Below are 22,366 nucleotides of genomic sequence, written 5' to 3' on the forward strand. Positions count from 1 at the left end.
TTTTTTCCAACCAACGGTGGGTATTGAAGGTTGTTGAAAGATTGTGCAGTCCCGGCATGCGTTCGGATTACATACAAATTAGGGCACTCATCTGTGTTCCGTCCGGCTCTCTCTGGCCAGGCGAGCGAGGATGTTGCTTACGTGGGCCTTACCGGTGTCTACTGTTTCGAGATCACTGGTGAAAGCAATGCTAAAAAACAATAGGCTGAAAGCCTAAAACCGGCCATCCACGAGGTTAGTGATTTGGCAAAAAGGTTATCGCCATAGAGTAGAAAACACGTCGTTTCGACGATTTGCTTTGGCACAATATATGACTACGAGCTAACTGTGCCTTCTATATTTTCTAGAAAATCGGCCTTGCAGCCGGACACACGGTAGCGAGGATATTATCCGCGGAAGGTATGCCTTCCGAAATGATGCGCTTCATCTCGGCCAGTAGAAACCCCAAAACAAAACTCGTTTCTGTAGGTTCAATATCTGGCTAGGTGGTTTACAAAACGTGGCGCGTAGAAAAGTTGTCAACAGCGCATTCTTTCGGTCACCGTGTGCGTGTCTCGAAGTATACGGCGATCCTGTTCCTGTCCGCACTCCGAGATGAACCACGGTGAGCGAGGGCAAGCGATCAGCTGGATCAGCGCTGTGTCTCGGGTCGAAATTTCCGACACATTTGATTGGAGAAGTAAACATGATCGCGTCGAAAAGTGGAAATTAAACAATTCCGCCAACGGCCACCACCGTGCGCGACACCTTCGGACAATCCGCGTAATCCGCGCTGTATGCGTGCGATCCTCAACTCGGTCGGCGCCTGTCGCTACTAGTGATCGTCTTGGTGATTGTCCAACCCCGGCGCGATCGACGATCGCTCGCTTACTCGCCACCGATCCGACGCACTGAAGATTCAGTTCGTTGCGAAACGTTCGACGCATCGGTCTGCTCCTGCGACCGGGGATCAACCGGAGTGTGCAGTAGGGCTGTTCTGGTTATCAGGCACTATCAAAACCGCACCGGTTTGCGTTCAGTTACACCGGAGCCCAGAGTGTGGTAGATTAGCATCGATTCTGACACGCGAACGTGAGATCCTCAGGGAGCCAGTTTTACGTGAAACCTTTTCAATGTAAGTGTACATTGGTGACGTTTGAACGATAAGATCGCGGAACGTCGTTTTAGAATAATCCACTATTTTAAGACTGTTACCGTTTTCGTATTTCCGAGCAGAGTCGTGGAGAAGCGATGCTCCTCCGAGTAGGCGTACTCGTGGGCCTGTGCCTGACCTTGAGTCATGCGGCGGAGGACGTGATTGTGAGTAGGAAATTCGGCCGCTCGGCGATCCGATTGTGGGGAGCGTCTTATCAACACCTCTGCCCTCGCCATGGTGTAACAAAACATTTCTTCTTATTTCGGTTCCTTTTCCGGCACGGCCGCTGCCACTGGTGTCCTGCTAACACAGCCATGCACAACCGACAAAGGGGGCAAGGGAGAGTGCGTCAAACTGCACCTCTGCCCGGATGGAATTTTGAACGTGGATGGCACCAACATAATCGACATTCGCTTCAATCCGGAAAACGAATGTGAAGACTACCTCTTGAAGTGTTGCCCGATTCCAGATGACGAGGATGACGACCGGGTCGTCGAGCCGCAGACTTCTCCGACGATCGATAAACCGGTTTTACCAACCACTGGAACGACTGGCCTCACCGGGCTTGCCACGGGACCGAATTCGGGCCCTGCACCACATCCAACGGCAACAGGCCCCGGTGTCCCGGGTACCACTGGCCAGAGTACTGTCCCTGGTGGTCTTCCTCCGAACACCGCAGACCTTGGCACGGGTAATTTAAAGCCTCCGGGCGGAACGGGTGGTGGTGAATGTACGGGTGGCGGTAGTCATCATGGTCACGGTCAAGCTCACGGATGCTGCAAGGGAAATAATGCTTGTCAAAGGCCCGGATCACCACACGATGAGCAGGTGGACATGGTTGGGGCGGATTTATTGCCGGCGGCAGGCGGTAAACCAGCATCTGCAGATCTTACCCACGACGTTGGAAAGCCACCGACAGTTCACGGAGGTGGTCCTCTGGTCACTGGCACAGGACTGAATCAGATTGCATCGGGCGGCAGTGGACCGAATCAAAAACCGGTTGGTTCGGGCACTAATCTGGCACCAGGTGGTTCAGGTGCTGGAGGTGCTGGCACTCAGCCAGTGGACAGTGGTGTCGGTAAACCTGGTGTTGGAGGAAGTGGGTCACCCACCGGTAGTGGATATGGACCTGGGCAAGGTGCTAGTGGATCTGGCTCGCAACCTGGCGCTGGAGGAGCTGTCACACAACCAGCTGGTAGTGGTGCAGGTAAACCAGGAGATCAGAAACTTCCTGGGCCTGGACCTAGTTCCGGTGTTGTTGGTCAAGGTGCTGGTGGACCTGGTTCTCAAGCTGGCGTTGGAGGAACTGGCACGCAACCAGCTGGTGGCGGTGTAGGTAAACCAGGAGATCAGAAACTGCCTGGGCCTGGACCTACTTCCGGTGTTGGTGGAAGTGGCGCACAACCCGGCGCTGGTGGAACTGGCCAAGGTGTTGGTGGACCTGGTGTCGGAGGTACTGGCACGCAACCAGCTGGTGGTGGATCTGGTCCTAGTTCCGGTGTTGGAGGCCAAGGCGCTGGTGGGCCTGGTCCTCAACCTGGCGCTGGAGGAAGTGGTTCCAAACCAGTCGTTGGTGGATCCAGTCCCCCATCCGCTGATCGCAATGTTCCTGGATCAGGACCTGTTTTAGCTAGCGGAGGAAGTGGCACGCAACCTGTTGGAGGTGGCTCTCAACCCGTCGGAAGTGGGTCTGGCCCAAGTGTTGGAGGAGCAGGTTCTCAGCCTGTAAAAGGCGGGGCTGGAAAACCAGGAGATCCTTCCGGTCATGGAACAAACCAAGGAGCAGGGGGGTCGCCTCCTGGTGGACATGGGGGACAATACGGTGGTGGTGTTACTAAACCAGGTAGCTTAAAGCACTAATCTTCCGGCGCTAACTAACCTATAACCGTTGCATGTATCGTATTTCCCTTCGAACTCCTTTGCTAACTATGTTTCCATGGACTTTACCCAGATCGACATGGCCAGGGTACAACCCACAACCCGCTGGATCCGAATCTTGTGCCGCAAAAATGTGGCCTGCGCAATGCCGACGGCGTTGGCTTCCGCATCACGGGCGACAAAGACGGCGAATCGGAGTACGGTGAGTTCCCGTGGATGGTCGCTATTCTGAAGCAAGAGAAGGCCCTGGATCAGGTCATCAACGTGTATCAGTGCGGCGGTTCCCTGATTCATCCTTCCGTCGTCCTGACGGCAGCGCACTGTCTGCAGGGCAAGAAACCGGAGGACGTTAGGATACGGCTCGGCGAGTGGGACACGCAAACCAAGAACGAGATGTTCGACTACCAGGTATGCCGAACTACGGAATTCGGGTTGGAGTGGCGCTGACCTAATTTTTCTCCCTTTTGCGCCGTTCTAGGATCGCAATGTTGTCGAGATCGTATCGCATCCCGAATTCTACAAGGGCGGTCTCTTCAACGACGTAGCACTCGTGTTCCTCGATCAGCCGGCCCAGCTGATGGAAACGGTGAACACCATCTGTCTGCCTCCGGCGGACTTCAACTTCGATGCGTCTCGCTGCTTCGCGTCGGGCTGGGGCAAGGATGTATTTGGCAAGCAGGGCACGTACCAGGTGATCCTGAAGAAGATCGAGCTACCGGTCATGCCCCGTCCAAAGTGCCAAGAAGCGCTTCGCACCACTCGCCTGGGTCATCGGTTTAAGCTGCACGGAAGCTTCATGTGTGCCGGTGGCGAAAAGGGACGCGATACGTGCAAAGGTGACGGTGGGTCGCCACTGGTCTGCCCGATCCCGGGCACGGTTAATCACTACTACCAAGCCGGCATGGTTGCCTGGGGCATCGGCTGCGGCGAGGATGGCATCCCCGGCGTGTACGTCAACGTACCGCTGTTCCGCGGGTGGATCGATCAGCATCTAACGCAGAGGAACGTTTCCCACAGTTCTTTCCTGTATGCATGATCGGGCTTCTGTGCAGTGGTAACGACCGCTCTAGGATCGCCGAAATGATCGATAGCCTTATCGGGCGAAATAAAACGAAGAAAATGGTTTCTTTATAGCTGTTAAGTTGTTTTTTTTTTGTATTTAGTCCGCAAGTCCGTTGCTTCGTTCAATTATCACCTTAGTGCCTCACCACCGGATCCGGATGGTAGAAGGAAGGGTGACGCGAGTGCTCTTTCATGTGCTTGTCGATCCACCGTTTGTAGTGCTTGACGCTCACAAACACGTTTATTTCGGTTACGTTTTGACATACACGCAGGGCATACGAAGCGATCCCTACCAAGAAGAACTGGCCGCTCCGATCGGGCGACTCACATATCAGCCCCGATCCTTCCGCCCGCGCGCACGGATGCTTCTCCATTTCGTCCAAATAAGCGGTACAGGTGTTCTCCTCCAGCAGATTGAAATGACTGAGCGATGCGTACCGCCTGATGGACGACTCGCAGACCTGGCGGCTCTGGAATTCCACCCGGAGCTTGAAGAGCGGGTTTGACGGTTTGGGAATAGCATTCCAGCCGACAATGTAGCACGTTTCGGTGCTGCCCACGTTTTGCTGTGGCTCGGGCAAGCAAACCCGATTCACCCACCGACCCAGCCGCGCGTTGTCGTCCAAGAAAAGCAGAGCGATATTGTGCTGCCGGCTGGAAGGTACGTACTTCGGGTGAAAGACTATTTCTTCCACGCTTAGTTCCTGATGAGGAGAGAGAGAGACAATTTTTCACAGTACTATTAAATGCCGACTGTAGTGGCCACACCTACGAACCGTACCTGGACGCACTGCTCTGTCCTATCGGTCAAATCCCACTTTCCGAACTGCACCCTTAACGTGGAGTTTTTCTCATTGCGCACACACTTGGCCGTTGTCACAACGATACCATCTTCGATCACTGAGCCACCGCAAAGGAACTGATTCATGCGTCTGTTACCGATCTCGATGATACTGAATACGGCCACACTCCACGGGAACTCCCAACGGTTGGTCTCCACCAGGCCCATACTTTCTTCCACGTCAGCCTTTTCGCCGCACTGTTGGCTCCAATCTTCGTCCCCGCACACCGGCGTCTCTGTGACGGAGTCGGTCGGAATGGGACAGCAAACCCTTCCGTATTGGTTGCACTCATCGAAGTCATCGCCGCTTAGTCGCGGCACCAGAATATCTTCTCCATCGACGTTTGCCTGGCCGTTTGGGCACTGTTCGATTGTCATACAAATCCCAGCGTTGCTGTTACACCTCGTGAACCCGGCCAGGATGTCCTCGTTCGCTAGCACAACTCCAGCGAAGACGATGGACAGGAGCAGCACCGCTAACCAGCGCCTGGGGCGAACTTCCTTCCGCTCGTTCATTGGGGTCCGTTGCGTTGTAGGAACTATGTTTTGCGTGGTGTCACTGGCGCGGTGCCTGCTGTGTAGCCGTTGACGTTTTCGTAGAGTGTGATAAGCGGTAATCGTGGCCTCCTTAGCCGCTGCTTTGCATCCAAGCTCGCGGACACGAAACTGTAAAATGAACATCGATTAAACGCCAATATGGCGAACTAACGCTTATCAAGAAGCCGCACCTCATGAGAGTACTAGTGACGATCAATGTCCCCGAACCGGTTGGCGGGTCGTTGGGTAAACTGAACGTTTGAACGTTTGATGTTTGAATCTATTTTAATTTATTTTATTGTAATAATTTAAAACATCCCCCAAAACAGGGCAACAAAAGCATGGCACTTTGGAACTTCGGTACGCGTTCGCCTCGTAATCAATACTTTGGCAAAAACACTGTGTGCCAATAGTAATCCTCGCCTCGGGAATCACCGCTTATCGCTGGGGATTTCCGCGGGTCGAAAGATTAGCACGCTTATCAAGGATTCACTAGGCGTTCGGTGTAAGCGGAACATGGGACGAAACGATCTTTTCCGCACAAATTCCCAACCGATTCAATTATCCAGCCTACTTACAAGTACTCGGCGGTAGTAAAACCGTACAATATTCGTCGAAATTTTCCTTCCGTTGTTGTTCGCTCCATCAGGCTCTGGTGACCACCGAGAAGACCGAACGAGTGTCTGAAACACTTATCACTGCGTTGCCTTCTAGATTCATCCAGCGTGCAGTCAGTAGTGGTTAAACCATTCGTTACAGGCACGTCTTGTGAGAAGGAAGTGCTGCGGCTCGGCAAGAATGGAGAAATGGCGGCAGCAAAGGCTGGGTTGCTACGTTTTCTGCGCGGTCTTCATGCTGTGCACCTTTGCCCTAGCTGCGGAGGACTACCAGGTGAGTTCGAAACTACACCACACGGGGTGCCGGTTGGCCTAATCAAACGGTTCTCTTTGACAGAACTGCACCACGAGTGACTCCAAGCCAGGCATCTGCGTCTATCAGTATCAGTGCATCAAAGGAGTCCTCGGTGCTTACGGTGAAAACATCATCGATGTGCGATTCTTCGATGACTGCAATGATTACCTCATGAAGTGCTGCAGTGAACCGGATGACGATGAGCCGGAAACGACGACGGTCCCTCTGACGCAGGAGCCGCTGCCCCCCACGGGTGGAAGTGACCGTGAAAAAGGGAACCGTCCCGGTGTGATAGTGCCACCGTACGTCCCGCAGGATTGTGGGCAGCGGAATCCACGGGGTGTTGTATTTCGAATCCAGAACGATGAATTTAGTGAGACCGAGTACGGCGAGTATCCGTGGGTGGTGGCCATCTTTCGCCGAGTGAACGGATCCTCGCTCCAGTATCTGTGCGGTGGAGCATTGCTTGATGGAGCGGCGGTCCTCACGACGAGCACCTGTCTTTACAAGTACCGCAACAACCCTGCCCAGCTGGTGGTCCGGCTGGGTGAGTGGGACATGAGCACGTCCCGCGAACCGATACCGCACGTGGACAGCGATGCCCAGACAGTGCACATCCACCCCCAGTACAGGGCGACGAGCAAGATCAACGACATCGCCATCGTCATTCTGACCGATACGGTGGAGTTCAATCACACGGTCGGCGCGGTGTGTCTACCGCCGCCAACTAGCGAGCAGTGGCCGGACGCTAGGGACGTCACCGGTGTTGGCTGGGGTGACGTACCCAAGTTTGTCCAAAAGCAGCCCCAGACCATTCTGAAGAAGGCTCAACTGGCGTCCTTAGACCACGAGTCCTGCCAGCGGAAGCTGCGCAAGCTGGTGGGGCCAAAGTTCACGCTGCACCCAAGCTTTCGGTGTGCCGAGGGTACACCGCCGGAGATGTTACCGTGCAACGGGGACAACGGATCGCCGTACATGGCGGAGATCGAACGGGGCAGCGAGCGGTACTATCTGGTGGGGCTCATCTCGTGGGGCTTCGACTGCAACCACCCGAACGCACCGGCCGTGATGACCAATGTGGCGTACAATCGAGCGTGGATCGATGAGGTGATACGAAGCGAGCATCTCAGCCCGTGGAGCTACACCTATCAACGGACGGAGGAGTTCGGAGATTAATAAAGCCACGCGCTTGAACAGGAACTCTGTGGTTTTATTCTCATCCTCGCGGTGGTTAATTAATTTTTTTCAGCGTTTTAGCAATCCACTTCCGGAAGTGAGCGACGCCCGTGAGGACAGTGTGTACGGTAACGTTCTGGTAGCATCCGTGGCCCCACGAAACCAAACCGTGAATGTAGTAGCGATCGTCGGAACGGGGCACTTCGATCACAGCCGGTGCTCCTGCATCACCGCTACAGGGCCGCTCGTCCAGCTGCGTACTGGCGCAAACGAAACTTTCGTCGAGTCGGAAGTTACCAGGCTGATGGCGCTTTCGTAGATCCTTCTGACAGATGGTCCGATCGATGGAATGCAATAGGACCGTCTTGAGGATGTTCGATCCCGTGGATTGGGCCTCCACCGGTTGCACCGTAGCACCCCATCCGGTGACCAGGATGTTTTCCGTACTACGCACCGAATATTCCGGCAATGGCAAGCACACGGGTTGAACGGTAGGACCGTAGGTGACGTGGTCGGTTAACTCCAGTACGGCTATGTTGTTGATCATCGAGGTAAACTGAAAGCCGGCGTGTTTGTGAACCCGCTGCACTCCGTAGTCCACCGGAGCCAGAGGCTCGACACTTGCGTTCAGATCCCACTCGCCAAGTCGAACTCGCAATTGATCCTTGGCACGATCGCAAAGGACAAGGCAGTACGCAGTCGTCAGCACGGCCCGCTCGCTGATGAGGGCACCGTTGCAGCAGTAGCGCTTTTGAGGCATTGCAAAAAGGGCCGCCATCCACGGAATCTCTCCGTACTCGGTGCGGTCCAGGACGTTCAACGATCGCTCAGCGATACCATTGGCGGTCCGTTGCCCACACTCTGTGTAGCTGAACAGCGCGCTGGATACGGTCGGTTTAAGCACCAGCGTACTGTTGCTTCCAGCATCGGGCGAAGGTGATGCGGCCATTGTTGATGGGGATTCCGGTGGCGACGACGATGGTGGCATGGTTCCACCGGACGTTAGTAATGGTTCGGTAGCGTGTTCTTCACTTTCCGTTCCGTTGCCGTGCTGATCGATGATCTCATCCAGATCGCCCATTACCGTGGTTGGAAGTTCGGGGTCTGGAGTCGAAGCGATCTCTTCCGACGGTTTCCATGTGGTGACGGACGGTGTTGGCGTTGCTGCTGGCAATATGCCGTTCGTCATTCCTCCGACCTGCTCAACAGTGGTGGACTCCTTCGGGCAGCACACCTCTTTATACGTTGCGCAAGCGTTGGTACGCAACCGGAAAACGCGAACCTGACACTCGCTCTTGAGAACACAGTATCCCCGTCCTCCATCACACTCCAGTATCCGGGTGGCAGGAGGTTTCGCTGGTCCCCCAGGAAGGGTGTTCGTCGCGCAACAGTGGTAACCCTTGGAACAGGTATCGGAAGTGCGAAGATCTATCCGTGCTTCTTCATCGCATTCCGACTGGGGAAGGCACTGGCCAGCGTACCCGTTGATTGTCGTGCAGCTCTAATGGAGATGCAAAATAACATATACCACCCAGCCTTGGTTGTGTCCTTCGGCTCCTTCTCCAATATACCTGAACGCCAGTGCCACCGGTAGTGGTTTGCTGTGCGGAAGTCCCGGCCCAGATCACGAACAGTACCGCGCACAGGACACGGCCAACGCATCTGCCGTGCATTGTGGTACAAGCTTAACTGACATTATTAGTTTCGCACGTCTCCTGGGCGATGGTCAGCTACCGGACACGGTTGTTGATAACCGCACACTGATAGCGGGACCGGCGTGGTCGTGACTCCGGCCCTCCGGAGAATGTTTTAAGTATCTCGAGAAAAAAACGGGAATCCCACTGACGGTGAATATGAAATGCGCGCAATCAAAGCAATCAAAACCACCGTAACGGCGATCTGGTGCTCTTGATCCGACAACGATCCTCGGAGGCAATGCTTGAGAAAACTGAGAATATTCGTTCGGGGAGCCCCACTTATTTTTGATCGATTTAAGAACCGCATTTGGGGTGATCGCTTGCTACCGTGGTGCTTCGGTCCGGAGTTAACGAATCTGACCCTCGATGACTCCTGTGCGTCCCAACTGATAGCCCTACTTCATCCCTGTTCGTGGGGATTTCGGGACTACTTTCCATTTGCGGTCACCAATTGTAGCTGTAAGTGTAGATCCCTCCCCGTGTCACTGTCCGATCGGAACCGATCGTTCGGAAGCCGGTGCATAGCCAATTGCAGGGCGGACGGCCGACAATATGCCGGATATCAAATGATCGCACCGCCAACCAGTGGTCAAACCGGTTGATCACGGGGGGTTTCGTTGTGGTGGCTTTTCCACAATCCTCATCAAAACCTGTTTGCCGCGCGCCGCGGTTCGATCGATCAACTGGATGAGCAAACGAGGGCCAGGGCCTTTACTTTGCCTTCGTAGAATATGATCACCACCGGGGGGTCAGACTGTATTGTCACACGTTTGTTTTTTTCAAATTCTTCTTGGACCTCACCCCATGGACGATCGTAGACTGATCGCACATCGCCAACTGCAGCCGCGCGAATCATAAAACGTAGAGGTCAATGGTAAACAGCAGGTTTTCGGAGCCCGCTCCGTCCGTCGGAACCGGTTTTCAGGCCGATTTGCGCGTTCCGGCCATCAAATTCGTTACGGCCGGTGCCGGTTTCGGACTGCTGCCCTCACGTTGCTGCTGTCACCGCTCCCATCTGGCCGTCGCTTTTTGTTTGTTTATTGTTAGCACTTGCGGCTCGGAGGTGTGCGTGCCTCGATCGAGCTTATCAGTCTGCGGCGGCTCGGCTGTGGTGGTACCGGATTCTCTCTCTCTCTCTCAGGCACGAATACTAGTTTGGCGAAAAAAAAAGTCCGGAACCCATTCGCCGCGCGAGATTCGGCCCCGTTAGCAGCCCGTGTGAAGTTAAAACATACCAACACGCCCCGAGCGGACCTCATTCTCGCTTCAACCGCTTGACCAGTTCGTGCTCGGAATGCGTACTCCGCGGACGGTGACATTGGCAGTGACGCTGCTGGGGGTTTCTATACTGCTCGGCTTCACCCCGGCAGCGGCGGACGAGCTCAGTTTGGACGATCTGATCAACAATGTGTTTACGACGGCCCCACCGGGAAAGGGGGCTCCGCCGGCAACTCCGGCCCCTCCACCACCGCCACCGGTACCGCCGGTAGGCCAGAAGGTAAGCGGTGCGATCGGTGGAAGATGGCCGTCCACGACGCGCTGACGTGCTTTTCCTTACTCCAGGGTGGACCGTGCGGTGGTGAGGCGGTGTGCATTCAGAAGTTCCTCTGCTCGAACGCCAGCACCTCGGGCGAAGGGCTCATCGATATTCGCTTCTCGGACGACAACCCGTGCGTGGACTATCTGCTGCAGTGCTGCTACGAGGATGACATTGTAAGTAGCAGAACAGGAAGTGCGAAGTGTCCCGGGTGTTAACGCCAATTGAACTGCTTGAATCCCGCCGACAGATCCAGCCACCGGGTGGTGAGGGTATCGGCGGGGGTGGAGGCGGTGGTGGAATCGGTGGTGGAGGCGGCAGTGATGGTGGCCGACCCCCAGTCGGGCCTCCCGTAGGACCTCCGACGGACGGATCTGGTGGACCGGTGCCCCGGGAACTACACTGTGGTTTGCGTAACGTGGACGGTATCGGGTTCCGGATCACCGGCTCGAAGGACAACGAAGCGGAGTACGGTGAGTTCCCGTGGATGATGGCGATCCTGAAGTCGGAGGAAGTGTTGGGGCAGCTGCGCGAGAACGTGTACCAGTGCGGCGGTTCCCTGATTCACGAGCAGGTCGTCCTGACCGGGGCTCACTGCGTCCAGAACAAGCAACCGTCGGAGCTGAAGGTCCGCGCCGGCGAATGGGACACGCAGACGAAGAACGAGATCTACCCGCACCAGGACCGCTCGGTGGTGGAGGTGATCGTCCACCCGGAGTTCTACAAGGGCGGCCTGTACAATGACGTGGCGCTGCTGTTCCTCGACTCACCGTTCAAGACGAACGAGGCCATCCAGCCGGTCTGCCTGCCGCCGCAGGACATGGCGTTCGATCACCAGACGTGCTTCGCTTCCGGCTGGGGCAAGGATGTGTTCGGGAAGGCCGGCTCCTACCAGGTGATTCTGAAGAAGATCGATCTTCCGGTCGTACCGAACGATCAGTGCCAGTCGGCCCTTCGCACGACCCGGCTCGGGGCCAAGTTTAACCTGCACAAGAGCTTCATGTGCGCGGGCGGTATCCCCGGCAAGGACACGTGCAAGGGTGACGGTGGCTCCCCGCTAGTGTGCCCGATCCCGAACCAGCAGCACCACTACTACCAGAGCGGACTGGTGGCGTGGGGCATCGGGTGCGGCGAGAACGGAAAGCCGGGCGTGTACGCCAATGTGGCCAAGTTCCGCGGATGGATCGACCAGCACATGAACCAGCGCAACTTTGGCACCGCCAGCTACACTTTTTAGTCAGCGCGCTGGGGGGCGCATCCCAATCCGACCCGGCCCATCCCGGGAGATGTTATCAATTCTCACAGAACTGTAGGCAATAAAATGACACGCGAAACTGACGGAAAGGTCCTGGCGTTCTGATCTTGAGAAAGCGCTCCGTCCCTCATTTGCATGTTATTCGACGATTTTCCGTGCTTGCTGTTTACCCGGAACCGCGATCTTCTAGACGGCCGATGGGACCATCTTATTTTACTCCGATCTCGACTGCGTCAGAAACCGACAATCCGGCAAAGTGAGGATCGGGCTTTGCATCCGCCAGCGAGGTGTTAATGGTGTTCTCATAGAACTATAGACAAAAGAATGAGACGCGAAACGGACAAACATCCTGCAATGTCTCTCCTCCGTATCTTCCACGAAAGCTTTCAATGGCTCATTTGCAAGTTGCAAGTGAAGACGGCTGAGTAAAGCAAATAACGAACCGGTTTTCTGTGTGCCGGACCGGTTCGGTCTGTGTGTCGGACCGCAGGACTCTTCAGGGCCACCGGAAGATCGTAAAAATCATGCACCTAGAGATACAAACCCCGCGGAGGTTAGTGACGTGGAAATTCCAGCGATCGACACCCGTTTGGTTCATTTTTCCCGTTTTCGCATATTAATGACTTGTATTCGATAGCTCTTCGATCGTTCGAACGTTGAGGACCAATTAAAAAACGGAATAATTCAGACCACAGGGGAATCACAGCTTGAGCGATCGGCCTTCTGCGGGTTTTATTGCATGAGGATCGTACGATCGCTAGGCTTTCCCAACTTGAGGGTTTCGGGTTTTCTGCTGTCCCGATAGGTCGATCTTCTTGACGGGGAAAAAGTGAGCACAATGTTTTTCTAAACAATCGATCTTATTATCAGTGGCCACCGGGGAAAACAGCTTCTCTTTGGACTGGCGCGCCACACCAGTGATTGTGAAAGGGGATTGTGGGCCGAAAACATTGTGGCCGATTTCGTGAATTAAGGTCGACGCAAGGTTATCGAGGGTTAAGCTTCTGCAAGGTTTCTAAATCGTGGCGACGCGCTCACGTCTACCGGGTCGTCTCCGGCAGCTTATCGGTGATCAGGTTTGGGCAGTTCCACGGACACCACAGTAGAGAGTCGGTTCTGAGTAACGGCCGAGCTGGCAGCAACAGTAGTAGTAGTAGTAGACCCGTGGCGATCGATCCGCTCTCCGGATCTCTGGCAGCCCCCGAAGGGAGATCGAGAGAATGAATGCCTTAAATCGTTACGATCGTCGCAGCGCTCGGCTCAATTGCGTTTCGACTGCGAACGGTGTCGCACGCGTTTTCGGGTGATCACACCTCAGCTGTGAAGCTCCGTGGCCAAACCGGCTTCCCGGGAGCAGCTTCCTCCTACTGCTGTTGTTGTTGTTGTTGTTATTGTGGTCGCTTCGAAGGTAAGCCCGGTGACCGGCGAAGGGTAGCGACGGTGGTCCCCCGCGCCGTTCGCCATTGCGTGCTGTAAGTGTGAGTGGTGTCCGTTTTCCGTATTCCGATCTCCGGGGCTGCAAACGAGTTTTTCGGTGAACCCGACAAGCGGATGGCTTTGCATCGATAAGCATCCGTATGACGCTAATTAAGAGGAATTCCCGGCTCGGATCGGTGCCCGTGGTGGCAGCGACAGCGACTATAATCCTTGCCGCTGTTTGGCTGATTACTTAGCAGCGGCTCGTTCGCTTAGCTTCATATGTTTGGGTTTTTCTGTGTTTGTTTGTTGGAAAGCCAGGCCGAGGTCATCTGCTGCTGCCCAACGTTGATTAGCATAACTTCTCTATTTCCCCTCCACAGTTTCCGAAGCTAGTGGGTCATAAAAATGTGGACAAAAAAGACGATGCCACTGGTGGCCGTCGTGCTGGCCGTCTCCCTGCTGGGTGTGGGCTTGGCCCAGGACAATCTGGACGATCTCTTCAACTCGGTATTCAACTTGACGGAGAATAAGAATACCCTTCCCGAGACGACGACGAGTGGACCGGTGGCACCGGCTGCACCGGTTGCACCGGTTGCACCGGCTGCACCGGCTGCACCGGCCGCCGCCGATCAATATGTAAGTGAACTGACTCCCATTCTGAACTGGCCAACTAACGTCCTTGCATTTGCAGACCTGCACGGGCGAGTGTGTCCTGTACTATCTGTGCAGTGACAACGAGATCGTCACGGACGGGGCCGGCATCATCGATATTCGCGTCGGCGAGGATCAGACGCAGGTGAGCGAGTGCCCGCACTACATGCAAACCTGCTGCGAGAAGCGCTCGGTGGTGGAGGAACCGCCGCCGTCGACGCAACCGCCGGCGGACCAGCAACGGCGCGCCTCCTGTGGGTTCCGGAACGCGAACGGGCTCGGCTTCCGCATCACCGGCAACAAGGGCGGCGAATCGGAGTACGGCGAGTTCCCGTGGATGGTGGCGGTGCTCCGTGAGGAGCAGGTGGTCGACAAGAATCTGAACGTGTACGAGTGCGGAGCGTCGCTGATCGCACCGAACGTCGTCCTGACCGCGGCCCACTGCGTGTTCAACAAGCAGCGCGAGCAGCTGCTGATCCGGGCCGGCGAGTGGGACACGCAAACGCGCAGCGAACTGCACGCCCACCAGGATCGCCGGGTGGCCCAGATGATCACGCACGAAGCGTTCAACAAGGCTTCGCTGGCGAACGATGTGGCCCTGCTCATCCTGACCGAACCGTTCCTGCTGGCCGAGAACGTGCAACCGATCTGTCTGCCGCCGCCGAACGCCAAGTTCGACGCGACCGAGTGTTTCGCGTCCGGCTGGGGCAAGAACATCTTCGGCAAGGAAGGCAAATATCAGGTGATCCTGAAGAAGGTCCAGCTGCCGGTCGTACCGCACGCCAAGTGCCAGGAATCGCTGCGCACGACACGCCTCGGCCGACGGTTCGTCCTGCACAACAGCTTCCTCTGTGCCGGGGGACGCGCCGGAGAGGATACGTGCCGCGGGGACGGTGGCTCGCCGCTGGTCTGCCCGATCCCGGGCTCACCGACCTACTACTACCAGGCCGGCATCGTGGCGTGGGGTATCGGTTGCGGCGAGAACAATATCCCCGGCGTGTACGGCAATGTGGCCTACTTCCGGGACTGGATCGACAAGCAGCTCCAGAGCCACAACGTGGCCGCCCGTGACTACGTGTTCGCGGCGCCCTAAGACGATCGATCGATGAAATAAAATTGCACCCCGTCCGGTCCGAGATGTGTCGGGACCAACACAGATGACAGAACCGAACTGGTGTCCCACTGTGGTAGCGAGATAAGCGTAAGCGTTTTCCATTTATTTTCCCTTCCCGTACAGCGGAAGGTATTGACGTGAGGGAACCGGTGGTTGAGGCATCTGCACGAAGGTGGGGTTTTCCTGGTGCCGAATCCAAGCCGACAGATGGTCCACCGCCAAACCGGTGCAGTTGTTAACGAGGAGCGCGTGTAGCTTCCCTCCCCGGCGGCGATCACCACAAACGACGGCTGAACCCTGCATCGAACGATCCTCACAGTTGGCTCCGGGTTCGAAGCAAACCGTACCACGATCGCATCCATTCACGTTGAACCTCGTTGGGTAGCTTCTGACGGGGCTTTTGGAGCCCGCTGCGTAAGCGTCCTTGTTCCAACCGAAGACGTAACATTCGCCCAGGGGATCACCTTGGGTGGTGAACCTTGCAAAACACTCTTCACCACCCTGTGGCCACACTTCTGCCGTCAGTCGAAGCAGGGCGACGTTATTGGGCGCTGCTTCCGTCGCTGGGTCGTAATCTTCGTGGTGGATCACGTTATCGATCGTGTGGGTCTGTTGAAAACAATGGATTGGAAAGGCAACGGTTTACGGTCTTGGTCTGCACTCTCTCCCCCCCGAAGCTACGTACATCCTCGTCCCGAATCGAAAACCGGTTCACAAGGTCATAGTTACTGTCGAGGATCACGTAAAGGTCACTGGACGCCGTACGGCCCACGCAGCTGGCCAACGTGAGCACGGCTTTTGGCGAAACCAGTACCCCACCGCAGAGGAACCGGTGACTGAAGAAGCCTTGCAGAACTTCCAGCCGTGCCCAAACCGATACGAACCAGGGCGGGGAACCGTTGACACCACAGCGGGTCTCGGGCAGCTTCACACCGCTTCCCGGGTGATCGATCGCATTGATCTCGTTTATGAGTCCTGTCCACACGTTTCGGTTCATCCGACAGCACACTTGGCCCCCGGTACACCCGACGGTTCCAGAGGATTCAAACATGGTGCACATGCCGCTCGCTACGCACGTTCCATTGCACACTGCTTGGATCGAGGGCTCCACGGACTTACAGCAGATGTAGCCGGCGGGACAGATCTCGTCGGACATTAGCCGCACATCGAGCAGATCTTCGCCGTACTCGTTGTCCAGATAGTCGCTCGAACACTGGTCTTCGTTCAATACGCACGCAGTCGCGCAGATTGACTGACTCTTGGGTACGTTCCCCACGGGTGACGTTTCCATGGATACGTCGCAGCACACTGCTCCCGGTTGGCAGTCGTCGTCGGTGTCAACCAACCGCAGATCCACTTCAGGCACCGGGCAAAGCTCTTCCGGGACGCAGACACATGCTCCCGAGATCGACACGATCAAGCGGAGAAGAACTATCGCCAGCGCCGCGAACAGCAGCGATCGAGTGAGAGCGGCCATCTTTCTTCGCTGACTTCTGTGGACACTGCCGTGGGGAACGTTCAAACGTTACTGAATGTTGAGCCACCACTTAGCTTAGTTGGGGGCCGATCTTCTCCAGTCTCATATCGGTCCGCTGGTGGAGGCCACGGAAATGTTACATCATTCAGCGATGTTTTAAGTACACAGTTACCCGTCACGACGTAATTGATAGCAAACCAACCTTGACGAGGCCCTACAAGGTGGGAAGATTTTATAACGTTCCTCAATTCCCAAGTGGGTTCGTACCGTGGGTTATAATTATGGAGCATCTCTAGTTGATGCTGGCTGGACCTAATGTCGAATGGCAGTGATAGACACTGGAACGGGTATGATCCACCAAGAGTCTCCACAGCCCCTTTTGGACACATTTTGGACTTTCCATTTTCATGTAGGTCAGCCACGAACCCTGTCAGGTTTCGTGGGTCGTCCGTAGATCAGCTCAGCGGCATTATCTTTAAGTCATCTGTTGATTGTTAAGGCGATTGCCAATTCTCTGCTCGGAAAGCCATAGACATTGGGTTTTATTCGCTCCAGCACGGTTCAGGAATTACTGTCGACCGGTCAGTGTCAAGATGGCTACGACGTTGCAGACCGGTTTGAGTGACTACACCCGATCGTAGCCCGAACCGTGATCGTCGCCGCCGTCATCGTTATAGTAATCGGACTCTGCTGCAGCCGATCGGATCGTTGTTTGTTTACCCCCTCTCGGCCGAGCTACGCGACGCCAGTAGCTTACATCGCGTTCGCGAAACACCATCGCAACGGGTTTGCGATCCGTCGGCTCTGCACCATGAACCTACTCGTGGCGGGATTTATTCCCCTGGTGATCCTCGGAACGCTGGCGGGAGACGTCCTCGGTCAGGTATGCGGTGGGGTGGGGGGGCTCAATCGGAGCATGACCGCGGAAAGTCAACGAACGTCTTTTCTTTGCTTCGGGTAGAGCACCTGCAGTGGTAAGTGTGTGCCGCTCAAGAACTGCCTCCAGGACGAAAACGATGCACCACCGGAAGTGGATCTGCGGATCGGGCAGGAGGAATCGACCGTCGTTGGCCAGTGTGCCCACTACCTGGATGTGTGCTGTGCGGACGATCACATCGAGGAGCAGTCAACATCACCGCCGAATGGTCCTAGAACGACGACGGAGGAACAGTTCCAACCGTGTGGTCAGCGTAACACGGACGGTGTTGGCTTCCGGCTCGGTGGTGTTGTGGATGAAGCGGAATATGGTATGTCACACGTGCAGCTGATGGGGACACTTTCCTTACCGTTGGTACACTTTCAGGCGAGTTCCCGTGGACCCTGCTCGTGATGGAGATGACGGATATCGGCGATTTCGGCAGGAAGGAGATATACGTGTGCGTCGCCTCGCTGCTGGCCCCCAACGTGGCCCTCACGGTGGCCCACAACGTCGTGAACAAGACGGCCACGAACCTGTTGGTGCGCGCCGGAGAATGGGACACCCGAAGCGACTCGGAGGTGCTACCGACCCAGGAAAGTGCCGTGCAGAACGTGCTGATACACGAGCGGTACAACCATCACCATCATTTCGACGTGGCGCTGCTCGTCCTGGCGAAACCATTCTATCCGGCCGAAAACGTCCAGACCATCTGTCTGCCTCCGCCGGGAGTTCGGCCGGCAGCGACCACCGAGTGCATCACCGGCGGCTGGGGCAAGGACAAGTTTGGCAAGGGTGGGGTTTACCAGCAGATCCTGAAGCGCGTAACGCTGCCCATCGTGCAGTCGGGCAAGTGTCAGGAGGCGCTACGAGCCACCCGGCTCGGGGCCAAGTACACCCTGCACAGTTCGTTCCTGTGCGCCGGCGGGAAGGAGGGGGCCGATGTGTGCTCCGGTGACGGTGGAGCCGCCCTCGTGTGTCCCATGCACGGTTCGTCGACGCGCTACTATCAGGCGGGTATCGTCGCTTGGGGCATCGGGTGCGGCGATAAGGTTCCCGGCGTTTACGTGGACGTTCCGTCCGTGCGGGACTGGATCGTGAGCAACCTGAAGTCGCTGTCCGTAAATCGCGTGTTCTACGAAGGGTCGTAACAGTGGGGGCTTATTTAAATTAGCGTAACACGTATCCTGATGAAAATACACAGAAGTCTAGCTGGTAGCTTGACAGTAACCATTTCTGTCCTTGATTTTAATGTCACAACCCGGAGCCTTCCTAATCATTCGTTCGGGCCTGGTCCTTGGGCAAACAACAAGTTCTACTTTTCCACAAATCAAACCAAAACCTGCCCCTTGACCTGCTCACGAGGTTATCGATAGAGCCCACCACCCAAAAGTCTGCTGCCTTTCGGCTTATCTTTTGAAGAAAAAAAATTTATGTGTCACGGACATTTCGGCCGCCGCCGAAAAAGTCCACAGAACCGGGCTCATTCGGGGCCTGGTGGTTTGGAAATGCGCTTAGAAGGGATCAACTCAAAGTTGAGTCTGTCTGACCTCGGGAAGGATTTTAAATTAAATCATTAATTGGTGCGGATCGCTGAAGATTTTGTTCATACTCGTACATTTATGTTATGGGTAAATCCTTCGTTGGGGTTATACTCAGACAACAACGGTAAAACCTCTCGCACTACACAAGCGACGGAACGAAACGGACGAATTGTAAACAAACAGAATTCCCAATCTCCTAATCTCCTCGCACGATCACTCGATCGAGCTCAGTTAGTGTTAGTGTGCGCTTCTACTTCACTCTTCAGAGAGCCTTGTGGGACAGGTTTGCCATCAATTTCGTGGGTAATCCCCGCCATTTGAGGAACGTGTTCGGTCGCAGATCAAGTTTGTAGCTCGGGGTGCTCAACCATGGCGAATCCAGTTATCGACGTGCTTCACAGCGGTTAATCCTTTTCCTACTTGCGCTGCTGCTGTGCATGTGTGCGAGAATTCGGTTGTTCATCTCTTGTTTCGCGAAAGAGAGCCACCAAAACAACGCCGCGCCGAACGCCCCACTCAACGCCATCGGAACACCTTCGCTGCGATCGTCGCGATCGCGGATCGCGGAGTTAGTTGCGTGCCGGCGCTCCAGCCAGTCAGCCAGTCGGATTCGTTTCCTGTGCTTGCGTGTGTGCGTAGCAGTGGCCGTGTTGCCTAGTGTTTCACCTCGCACCGTCGTCTCGACTTCACAGTTGATCGAGCAGCAACTGGCGTTCGTGCGTTCAGTTCGTTTGTTATTTTCCTCTTTCGGGTAAGTAGTGGCCCAATTTTCATTTGCCATTTGTTGGGTCACCACCAGCATTTGGCAGCTCGTTTTAGTGGCGGCCGTTTGCAACAAACTACGGATTGACTAACGCGCCGGCAATTGGCCCCGGTGCATGGTGCAAGCGAAATCGAAACCAAGGCTGATGTGTACCGCGAAACTGTTTTCCTATCCATCAAAAACTGCAGCATCCTTGAGATCTGTTGATGCCGGTGACCTTCTGATAAACCAGAACCGAATCAGATCGCCGATCGTGGCTCCCTTCAGGGAAACCGGATTGAGGGTCTGTACGGAGTCAGTGGGAAGATGGAGTGGTGCGTTGCAAATGGAACAGGTTTCGGTGGCGGCGTCTTATCGCAAGGTCAAGTCGAATATTGGCGAAACATAAGAATTAAACCTATGTTCGGTGCTACGGTGTAAATGAAAGAGCAAAACACTCAGCGAAGCACGATCGGCGATTGTTTTGACTGAAAAACGATGATCGATGATCTCTAAACACAAGTCAGGGAGATTTCGGATTCTCAGTTAGTCGAACTAATCGCATCGCACAGAGACAATGCAATAGAGACGCAAGCACTGGGTTTCCCTGCGTTGCGTAACCGAACGCGCCCATGTTGCCTCATGTTGATTCTATTTATTTTTCTCCTTTGTTTGCCTTCCCCAAAAGACGGTCAACAGCACTCGCGGCTCAAAAATGATCTACGCCTGGACGGTGTTGGTGACTCTCGGTGCGATCAGCACCTTCGCCACGGCGCAGGTTCCGATCGATCGGATCCTCTTCGCCGACAACGATACGATCCTGAACTTTGCCAACCGTGTCGGTGAGGAGGAGAACGTTGGTTCGCAGGCCACGAGCGATCCGCTGGATGCGATCATACCGACGCAACGCCCGACGACACTGCTGACGGCCCAGGGTGAGCGGTGCACCTGCGTGCCGTACTTTGCCTGCCGGCCCCAGCCCGAGTTTGCCGAGCAGAACAAATTCAACGAGATCGATGTCCAGTAGGTGCCGGAGGCGATGGAAACAGCACCGGGCAAGATCGTTTATCCGGTTTGGTGCTCTTCACCTCTTCCGCAGATACAACCCGGAAAGCTGCCAGGATGTGCTGGATGTTTGCTGCCGCGAAGTCGATTCGCTGGTGGTGCCCATGAACAACACTCCGGGGGTTCCGCCGGTCGGGCGGCCGAAAGGTTGTGGGTTGCGCAACATCGGTGGCATCGATTTCGCGTTGACGGGTAACTTCGTGAGTACCTAAGCCTGCGTTCTTTTCGGCCAAAGCACAATAAACTTACGTGTATTGTTTTGCTTCAGAACAACGAGGCCGGCTTCGGTGAGTTTCCGTGGACGGTGGCGATCGTCAAAACGCAGGACGGCAGCAGCAGCTGCGGTGGATCGCTGCTCCACCCGAACCTCGTCCTGACCGGGGCACACTGCGTACAGGGCTTCCGACAGGGTCAGCTAAAGGTCCGTGCAGGTGAATGGGACACCCAGACGACGAAGGAACGGCTCCCGTACCAGGAGCGGGCGATCACGCGCGTCAACAGCCACCCGGAGTATAACCCGCGCAGCTTGGCGTACGACGTAGCCATCGTGGAACTGGAAAGCCCGATCCAGTTGACCGAGCACATCAACGTGGTGTGCCTTCCGCCGGCCAACTTTGACACGCGCCGTACGGATTGCTTCGCCACGGGCTGGGGCAAGCAGCAGTTCGGGAAGGCGGGCAAGTACAGCGTGATCATGAAAAAGGTCCCGCTTCCGCTGGTGACGTCGTCCACGTGCGAGCGGCAACTGCAGGCCACGCGTCTCACCGCCCGGTTCCGGCTGCATCAGACGTTCATCTGTGCCGGCGGCGAACGAGGCGTGGACACGTGCGAGGGCGATGGAGGAGCTCCGCTGGTGTGCCCGATCGGGGCGGCCTCCGAAAGCCGCTACGCCCAGGTGGGTGCCGTGGCGTGGGGAATCGGTTGCCACGATGCCGTCCCGGCGGTGTACTCGAACGTTATCCTGTTCCGCTCGTGGATCGACAACATCGTACGAACGCTGGGCTTCGACACGAACGTGTACGATGCAACGCTATCCGCTTTGTCGGGACTGTTCTAGACAGAGGCGTGTGGCCACCCTTCCTACTCGCCCCCTAGCATGAGGGACTAATAAACGAAGTAACGTTGAATCCAATAACAGAATTGATCATATTTTGAACGTACCCAAAACGTGCGCCTAAGAAGTATGCAATCGCAATACACCTTCGTTTGACGAACTTTCGAACGAGCTTTCCCAGACTTTCGGCTTCCCGTTCTCTCCCATTTTGTTGCTCTTTAATCGGAATGTAGCGCGATTCATCATTTTGATTTAATCTTTCAAAATGATTCGAAAGTTTTGTAATTGAAAGAGTTGTTTAAATGCGAGCCAAGAGGGCCAAGGGGACGGACTAGCTTGCCTCCGCAACGCACC

The 22,366-nt window shown here is 55.6% G+C and overlaps 8 protein-coding genes across 10 annotated transcripts; 5 read left to right on the top strand and 3 right to left on the bottom strand.

Moving 5' to 3' along the window:
- Positions 1 to 917: 917 nt before the first annotated feature.
- On the top strand, positions 918 to 4,148 carry LOC131206194 (phenoloxidase-activating factor 2-like). 2 transcript variants are annotated; one of them, XM_058198642.1, is made up of 5 exons: positions 918 to 1,114; positions 1,216 to 1,299; positions 1,448 to 2,978; positions 3,087 to 3,421; positions 3,492 to 4,148. In XM_058198642.1, exons 2-5 carry the CDS (start codon positions 1,231 to 1,233, stop codon positions 4,047 to 4,049), a joined length of 2,493 nt encoding a protein of 830 aa, XP_058054625.1. In that variant the 5' UTR covers positions 918 to 1,114; positions 1,216 to 1,230; the 3' UTR covers positions 4,050 to 4,148. The 2 variants fall into 2 exon arrangements, with proteins under 2 accessions (XP_058054625.1, XP_058054626.1); XM_058198643.1 differs by having other exon boundaries at positions 1,448 to 1,826.
- Positions 4,149 to 7,195, bottom strand: LOC131206198 (inactive CLIP domain-containing serine protease A30-like). 2 transcript variants are annotated; one of them, XM_058198647.1, is made up of 3 exons: positions 6,032 to 7,195; positions 4,857 to 5,582; positions 4,149 to 4,779 (listed from the first exon to the last, which is right to left on the bottom strand). In XM_058198647.1, the coding sequence occupies exons 2-3, from the start codon at positions 5,430 to 5,432 to the stop codon at positions 4,210 to 4,212; spliced, it is 1,146 nt and encodes a 381-aa protein (XP_058054630.1). In that variant the 5' UTR covers positions 5,433 to 5,582; positions 6,032 to 7,195; the 3' UTR covers positions 4,149 to 4,209. The 2 variants fall into 2 exon arrangements, with proteins under 2 accessions (XP_058054630.1, XP_058054631.1); XM_058198648.1 differs by lacking the exon at positions 6,032 to 7,195 and adding an exon at positions 5,645 to 5,844.
- LOC131214946 (uncharacterized) lies at positions 5,996 to 12,113 on the top strand. The gene is made up of 6 exons (XM_058209299.1): positions 5,996 to 6,344; positions 6,408 to 7,535; positions 8,411 to 8,557; positions 10,482 to 10,736; positions 10,802 to 10,951; positions 11,026 to 12,113. Exons 1-6 carry the CDS (start codon positions 6,252 to 6,254, stop codon positions 12,010 to 12,012), a joined length of 2,760 nt encoding a protein of 919 aa, XP_058065282.1. The 5' UTR covers positions 5,996 to 6,251; the 3' UTR covers positions 12,013 to 12,113.
- Positions 7,205 to 9,277, bottom strand: LOC131206195 (phenoloxidase-activating factor 2-like). Its single transcript, XM_058198644.1, has 2 exons — positions 9,113 to 9,277; positions 7,205 to 9,042 (listed from the first exon to the last, which is right to left on the bottom strand). The coding sequence occupies exons 1-2, from the start codon at positions 9,212 to 9,214 to the stop codon at positions 7,597 to 7,599; spliced, it is 1,548 nt and encodes a 515-aa protein (XP_058054627.1). The 5' UTR covers positions 9,215 to 9,277; the 3' UTR covers positions 7,205 to 7,596.
- A 1,184-nt stretch (positions 12,114 to 13,297) lies between the features above and the next one.
- LOC131206196 (phenoloxidase-activating factor 2) lies at positions 13,298 to 15,289 on the top strand. The gene is made up of 3 exons (XM_058198645.1): positions 13,298 to 13,438; positions 13,830 to 14,085; positions 14,141 to 15,289. Exons 2-3 carry the CDS (start codon positions 13,855 to 13,857, stop codon positions 15,191 to 15,193), a joined length of 1,284 nt encoding a protein of 427 aa, XP_058054628.1. The 5' UTR covers positions 13,298 to 13,438; positions 13,830 to 13,854; the 3' UTR covers positions 15,194 to 15,289.
- A 27-nt stretch (positions 15,290 to 15,316) lies between these two features.
- LOC131214965 (uncharacterized) lies at positions 15,317 to 16,608 on the bottom strand. The gene is made up of 2 exons (XM_058209323.1): positions 15,900 to 16,608; positions 15,317 to 15,823 (listed from the first exon to the last, which is right to left on the bottom strand). Exons 1-2 carry the CDS (start codon positions 16,503 to 16,505, stop codon positions 15,317 to 15,319), a joined length of 1,113 nt encoding a protein of 370 aa, XP_058065306.1. The 5' UTR covers positions 16,506 to 16,608.
- An 857-nt stretch (positions 16,609 to 17,465) lies between these two features.
- Positions 17,466 to 18,827, top strand: LOC131206200 (phenoloxidase-activating factor 2-like). Its single transcript, XM_058198649.1, has 3 exons — positions 17,466 to 17,574; positions 17,653 to 17,938; positions 17,995 to 18,827. The coding sequence occupies exons 1-3, from the start codon at positions 17,503 to 17,505 to the stop codon at positions 18,756 to 18,758; spliced, it is 1,122 nt and encodes a 373-aa protein (XP_058054632.1). The 5' UTR covers positions 17,466 to 17,502; the 3' UTR covers positions 18,759 to 18,827.
- Positions 18,828 to 19,633: 806 nt separating this feature from the next.
- On the top strand, positions 19,634 to 22,082 carry LOC131206197 (phenoloxidase-activating factor 2-like). The gene is made up of 4 exons (XM_058198646.1): positions 19,634 to 19,902; positions 20,582 to 20,916; positions 20,993 to 21,158; positions 21,227 to 22,082. The coding sequence occupies exons 2-4, from the start codon at positions 20,609 to 20,611 to the stop codon at positions 22,013 to 22,015; spliced, it is 1,263 nt and encodes a 420-aa protein (XP_058054629.1). The 5' UTR covers positions 19,634 to 19,902; positions 20,582 to 20,608; the 3' UTR covers positions 22,016 to 22,082.
- The last annotated feature ends 284 nt before the right edge of the window (positions 22,083 to 22,366 follow it).

This window comes from Anopheles bellator, chromosome 1 (assembly GCF_943735745.2).
Source record: "Anopheles bellator chromosome 1, idAnoBellAS_SP24_06.2, whole genome shotgun sequence".
NCBI lineage: Eukaryota > Metazoa > Arthropoda > Insecta > Diptera > Culicidae > Anopheles > Anopheles bellator.

Bases quoted from the DNA above. Each gene is read 5' to 3' on its own strand.
- LOC131206194 (XM_058198642.1), top strand. From the start codon at position 1,231: ATGCTCCTCCGAGTAGGCGTACTCGTGGGCCTGTGCCTGACCTTGAGT. The intron at 1,300-1,447 runs GTGAGTAGGAAA...CTGCTAACACAG, and splicing joins ATGCGGCGGAGGACGTGATT to CCATGCACAACCGACAAAGG. The intron at 2,979-3,086 runs GTAGCTTAAAGC...GACTTTACCCAG, and splicing joins TGGTGGTGTTACTAAACCAG to ATCGACATGGCCAGGGTACA.
- LOC131206198 (XM_058198647.1), bottom strand. From the start codon at position 5,432: ATGAACGAGCGGAAGGAAGTTCGCCCCAGGCGCTGGTTAGCGGTGCTG. The intron at 4,780-4,856 runs GTACGGTTCGTA...TCTCCTCATCAG, and splicing joins GGACAGAGCAGTGCGTCCAG to GAACTAAGCGTGGAAGAAAT.
- LOC131214946 (XM_058209299.1), top strand. From the start codon at position 6,252: ATGGAGAAATGGCGGCAGCAAAGGCTGGGTTGCTACGTTTTCTGCGCG. The intron at 7,536-8,410 runs GATTAATAAAGC...CACTCTGTGTAG, and splicing joins AACGGACGGAGGAGTTCGGA to CTGAACAGCGCGCTGGATAC. The intron at 10,952-11,025 runs GTAAGTAGCAGA...TCCCGCCGACAG, and splicing joins GCTGCTACGAGGATGACATT to ATCCAGCCACCGGGTGGTGA.
- LOC131206195 (XM_058198644.1), bottom strand. From the start codon at position 9,214: ATGCACGGCAGATGCGTTGGCCGTGTCCTGTGCGCGGTACTGTTCGTG. The intron at 9,043-9,112 runs GTATATTGGAGA...CATCTCCATTAG, and splicing joins CCGGTGGCACTGGCGTTCAG to AGCTGCACGACAATCAACGG.
- LOC131206196 (XM_058198645.1), top strand. From the start codon at position 13,855: ATGTGGACAAAAAAGACGATGCCACTGGTGGCCGTCGTGCTGGCCGTC. The intron at 14,086-14,140 runs GTAAGTGAACTG...TTGCATTTGCAG, and splicing joins CGGCCGCCGCCGATCAATAT to ACCTGCACGGGCGAGTGTGT.
- LOC131214965 (XM_058209323.1), bottom strand. From the start codon at position 16,505: ATGGAAACGTCACCCGTGGGGAACGTACCCAAGAGTCAGTCAATCTGC. The intron at 15,824-15,899 runs GTACGTAGCTTC...TGTTTTCAACAG, and splicing joins TTTCGATTCGGGACGAGGAT to ACCCACACGATCGATAACGT.
- LOC131206200 (XM_058198649.1), top strand. From the start codon at position 17,503: ATGAACCTACTCGTGGCGGGATTTATTCCCCTGGTGATCCTCGGAACG. The intron at 17,575-17,652 runs GTATGCGGTGGG...TGCTTCGGGTAG, and splicing joins CGGGAGACGTCCTCGGTCAG to AGCACCTGCAGTGGTAAGTG. The intron at 17,939-17,994 runs GTATGTCACACG...GTACACTTTCAG, and splicing joins TGTGGATGAAGCGGAATATG to GCGAGTTCCCGTGGACCCTG.
- LOC131206197 (XM_058198646.1), top strand. From the start codon at position 20,609: ATGATCTACGCCTGGACGGTGTTGGTGACTCTCGGTGCGATCAGCACC. The intron at 20,917-20,992 runs GTAGGTGCCGGA...CCTCTTCCGCAG, and splicing joins TTCAACGAGATCGATGTCCA to ATACAACCCGGAAAGCTGCC. The intron at 21,159-21,226 runs GTGAGTACCTAA...GTTTTGCTTCAG, and splicing joins TCGCGTTGACGGGTAACTTC to AACAACGAGGCCGGCTTCGG.